At 36.3% G+C, this 4,394-nt stretch overlaps 1 protein-coding gene across 1 annotated transcript in view; it reads right to left on the reverse strand.

The window, feature by feature from the left end:
- Positions 1-4,394, reverse strand: part of LOC111087205 — a 24,589-nt gene that overhangs the window by 3,569 nt on the left and 16,626 nt on the right. Inside the window, exons 6-7 of the mRNA XM_022393074.1 lie at positions 2,830-2,975; positions 1,001-1,232 (exon numbers count right to left, since the gene is read on the reverse strand). Coding sequence (XP_022248782.1) covers positions 1,001-1,232; positions 2,830-2,975 — 378 coding nt within the window. The remainder of the gene's footprint in view (positions 1-1,000; positions 1,233-2,829; positions 2,976-4,394) is intronic.

Here is a 4,394-nt window from a genome sequence, read left to right on the forward strand (position 1 = left end):
AACAGGCAGGACTATTATATTTATATAGATACAGACAACAGACAGGACTATTATTTTTATATGGATAAATACAACAGACAGTACTATTACATTTATGTAGATACAGACAACAGGCAGGACTATTATATTTATATAGATACAGACAACAGACAGGACTATTATATTTATATAGATACAGACAACAGACAGGACTATTATATTTATATGGATACATACAACAGACAGTACTATTACATTTATATAGATACATACAACAGACAGCACAATTATATTTATATAGATATATACAACAGACAACACAATTATATTTATATGGATACATACAACAGACAGTACTATTATATTTAAATAGATACATACAACATATAGGACTATTATATTTATATAGATACAGACAACAGACAGGACTATTATATTTATATAGATACAGACAACAGACAGGACTATTATATTTTTATTTGGTTTTGATTGTTGTTAAGCACAAAGCTGCACAGTGGACCATCTGTGCTCTGCCCACCACGAGTATCGAAACTCGATTTTTGTAGTCATAAGATTGCGGATTTACCGCTGAGCCACTGGGGGGGGGGGCGCTATTAAAGAGAAATTGTATGATATATATAATTTCTGAGAATAAATCAGTCGTTGATTTTCTTTAACCTTTCTCCATACAAAGTTATATTTGCCATTATATAAAAACCACCGTGTCATTAATGAAGCATACCATATTATACTTTATATAAGGTTTCAATTAATTAACCTTTTATGAAGTCAACAAAAACAATCATTCAAGGACAGTTCCCATCGTTAACTAGTCCAAATAGAAACGCAATAGAAATAGCAGTGTCAATTTGGATCCACTAGGGGTTGAAATAACAGATGTGGTAACTTTTTTCCTTTGGCTATATATTCTTCTTAGGTTTGCATTGTTAATATTAAAACAGCAACATATAAAAATACACACACATGCATCTTTGTTATAATATTAGAAAGTTTAAAATACCTGCTTCCAAATTTCCCAAAACGTGAAGACCAGATGTTTGTTGAAAGCTTTCAATGAACACTTCATTACTCCTCGTGTCAATCACCTTGGCAACGGTTGCAGTACACCTAATTTTAAGGCCGTCGCCATGGAGCTGCTTTTGTGTGATTATGAATCTTAGACCGAGTTGAGAAAAAATAATCCCGTTTTCTTGATGGACAGCAGGATATTTGACAAGATATGAAGTGTTGGCCTACGATGAAAAGAAACGAAAAGACTAACACTATCCTGGGTTATGATAATCTCTCCTGTTGGTAACACATTTCGTCCTGTTACTCGCGAAGAAATATCTTGGTCTGCAAACTGTGGGGCGCCACTCCCCACCCCAAAGGGCTATTGGAGAATATAAATTATATCCGACAGTAAAAACTGAAAAATAAAGAAGTTTGTAAAAACTATTTTACATAGAGTGGAACTCATCCCGAGCTCATCCTTCACACCAAATTGGTAAACTGTTTCTGTTATGCTATGTACCATTTAAAGACTTGTTTAATCTTCATATGAGGTGCAGTGGGGGAGGGGGGAGGGAGGAGCACAACAAAACGCATATTTAGAAAGGGGAGGCTTTGTTTTTAGTTAAGCACAAAGATACACAAAGGGCTATCTGTGCTCTGCCCACCACGGGTATCGAAACCCGGATTCTAGCGTTGTAAGTCCACAGACATACCGCTGGGCCACTGGGGGGCAAAGGGGAGGCATAAATATTTTGGGTAACACTGTCTTAAGTTATGATATAAGATTTTTTCATATTATTTTATGCAATGAGTGTTTGGTAAGATGAATCAGTCTGATTGTTCCAGATCAGTTATCTTTTGGACATTATGCATACATTTTTCTATTCTATTCCAGTTCCTAATGATGAGAATAAAACCCGGATTTTCACAAGAAAGTGATATAAGTATTAATCTCGCCCACCATCGTAATGTAGTCACGTATTTCGGTGTAAAAAACAAAACAAAAAAAGTTAACGCCATTTTCTGTCTGAGTTTGTTTTAGTTGTAGTTTGTTACGTGCCTTACTACACGTCATTATATTTGGTACCTATCTATTCAGTATCACGACTGGGAGGGAAATCTTATATCTGAGATATTTTGTATCAGTGTATTTGTAGTTTGTTACGTATTTCATTGCAGTAGTTCTAAGCCTTTTTTACTGCACGGACCATTAGGCCTATATAGGTCTATTGTGTTGTTCCATATTTAGCTTTTTTAAGAAGTTTTGTTTTATAATGAATTAAGAAGGAAAAATACTTTTCACTTATTCCTTACTCGTGTACAAATTACAAATTTCACAAAATATAATATTTCACAGGACTTTAATTTTCGTTTCATTTTCTCTCTCTCCTTTTCATTGGATATTTATTCTGATCGCCAAGGTTAGTTTTTGTAGTATCCGATTTATCACTAAACAAAAACTCTTTGTAAGACCTGAAAGAAATAGTGTTTAGTTTGCTTTGAATTTCGCGCAAAGCTACACGAGGGTTATCTGTGCTAGCCTTCCCTAACTTAGCAGTGAAAGACTAGAGGAAAGGCAGCTAGTCATTTCCACCCACCGCCAACTCTTGGGCTACTTTTTTACCAACGAATGGTGGGATTAACTGTTACATTATAACGCCCCCATGAGAGGGATTCGAACTCGCGATTCTCAGGTTGCGAGTTGAGGCCCTAACCACCTGTCCATGCCAGGCCAAAAACAGAGTTTACTTTTGAAAAAAAAACTCAGCTGATTATTATTTATTTTTTGGAAATACGTAAAATAAAATTCAGTTATAAAAATCAATCCATATCAACCTGTTTTCCATTGATTGACCACGAGAGTTCAAGAGACCTTGTGAACCGCGAAGAGGAACAGTTCAAGTCCACGATATCTCCTACAACGTACTTTCCTTTATCTCCTGTTACTCGTGGAGCAGTGTCTTGAATTACGACGTTTGAAGCTGAAAGTAAGGGATAACAAACAAACTATAAAATAAAACAAGAAAATATTAAGAATATTTTATTATTTGAAGCTGAAGAAAAACAAATTGTTGTTCTATTTATAAAACAAATTACAAGAATATGTTACGAAATAATATATGATTTCAAAATGAGGAAAGAGAAAGCCCAAATAGTGTTTCTAATCATCAGGGAGAGTGGTAGCGATCCTTATGTTGGGATGAGTCCGATTAAAAATGGCGGCCGCTGCATTACGTACGGTAGCGCGTACGCCAGGACGTCGGCAAAACCCAGCCAAAGGAATAGAGACGAAAAACCCTTCACTAATCAAGTACAAACCTGCCTCTAAGTTTCGGCTAACCTTCCTTGACGTCTAGAAAACTGGCCGCAAAAACATCAATTTTCTTCTCCGTCAGCTGTAACTCTCAAACCACAGTGTGCTTACGACCAGCCTACACACCAAAACATTTTACTACTCCATAGGATGTGACTTTTTACTCCTAGAGCAGCAAGTGATACACCATAGGCTAGTTACAGCCCAAAGTATTAATCACGATCTCTTATCAGTAAGCTATTAAGTGATTGATAAGGAAATACATAATCTACCGTATACTCCTTACCGCGCCGCGCAGTACCCTGGTCATGACTTATCTTGCTTCAATAAGTAACGTCTATAGATTATATCATGGCTCCCTATAGAATAGAACTGAATGAATTAGTGAAATGATGCTTTCCACCTAGAAGTTACAGCCCACCGGAAGCCAAGACTTCGACTCGTAAAAAGTGCAGAAACTATAAACAAAAAATTTTATTCTAAAACTGTTGGGATGGAAAAAGATCAGAAGCTAGAGGGAATTTAAAATGGGAGACAAATCTGAATTACCCATTTCTGCATTCCACCCCCTAACGTAGATATGCCTCCACCCTGTGAGTGCAGTGTATGAGTGGTGGAATGCAGGAATGGGTAATGCAGATTTTTCTCCCATCCCAGATGCCCTCTGTTTTTCGATTTTTTTCCATTCCTACATCCCAACAGTTTGAAAATACAATTTGTTGTTACTAGTTACTAGAAGAATATTGAAGATATTAATGGAGAGAGGGGAACTTTTTCTAATGCCGATACCAAACTCTTGAAGTGTGGTATTGTTGTAGAAGTAATATTACTAAAAAGGTATTGTTTACATTAGGTGTTAAAAATAAAAATAATTATGATAAATAGTTCAACAAACAAACAATACTTATGCTATCATTAGTTACAGCACAAAGAAAGTAGCGTCAGTTTTGTTAGAGAAAGAGTTTGGTTTGTTTTTGAATTTCGCGCAAAGCTACACGAGGGCTATCTGCGCTAGCCGTCCCTAATTTAGCAGTGTAAGACTAGAGGAAGGCAGCTAGTCATCACCACCTACCGCCAACTCTTGGGC

This window comes from Limulus polyphemus, unplaced genomic scaffold, assembly GCF_000517525.1.
Source record: "Limulus polyphemus unplaced genomic scaffold, Limulus_polyphemus-2.1.2 Scaffold1873, whole genome shotgun sequence".
In the NCBI taxonomy this organism is placed as follows: Eukaryota; Metazoa; Arthropoda; class Merostomata; order Xiphosura; family Limulidae; genus Limulus; species Limulus polyphemus.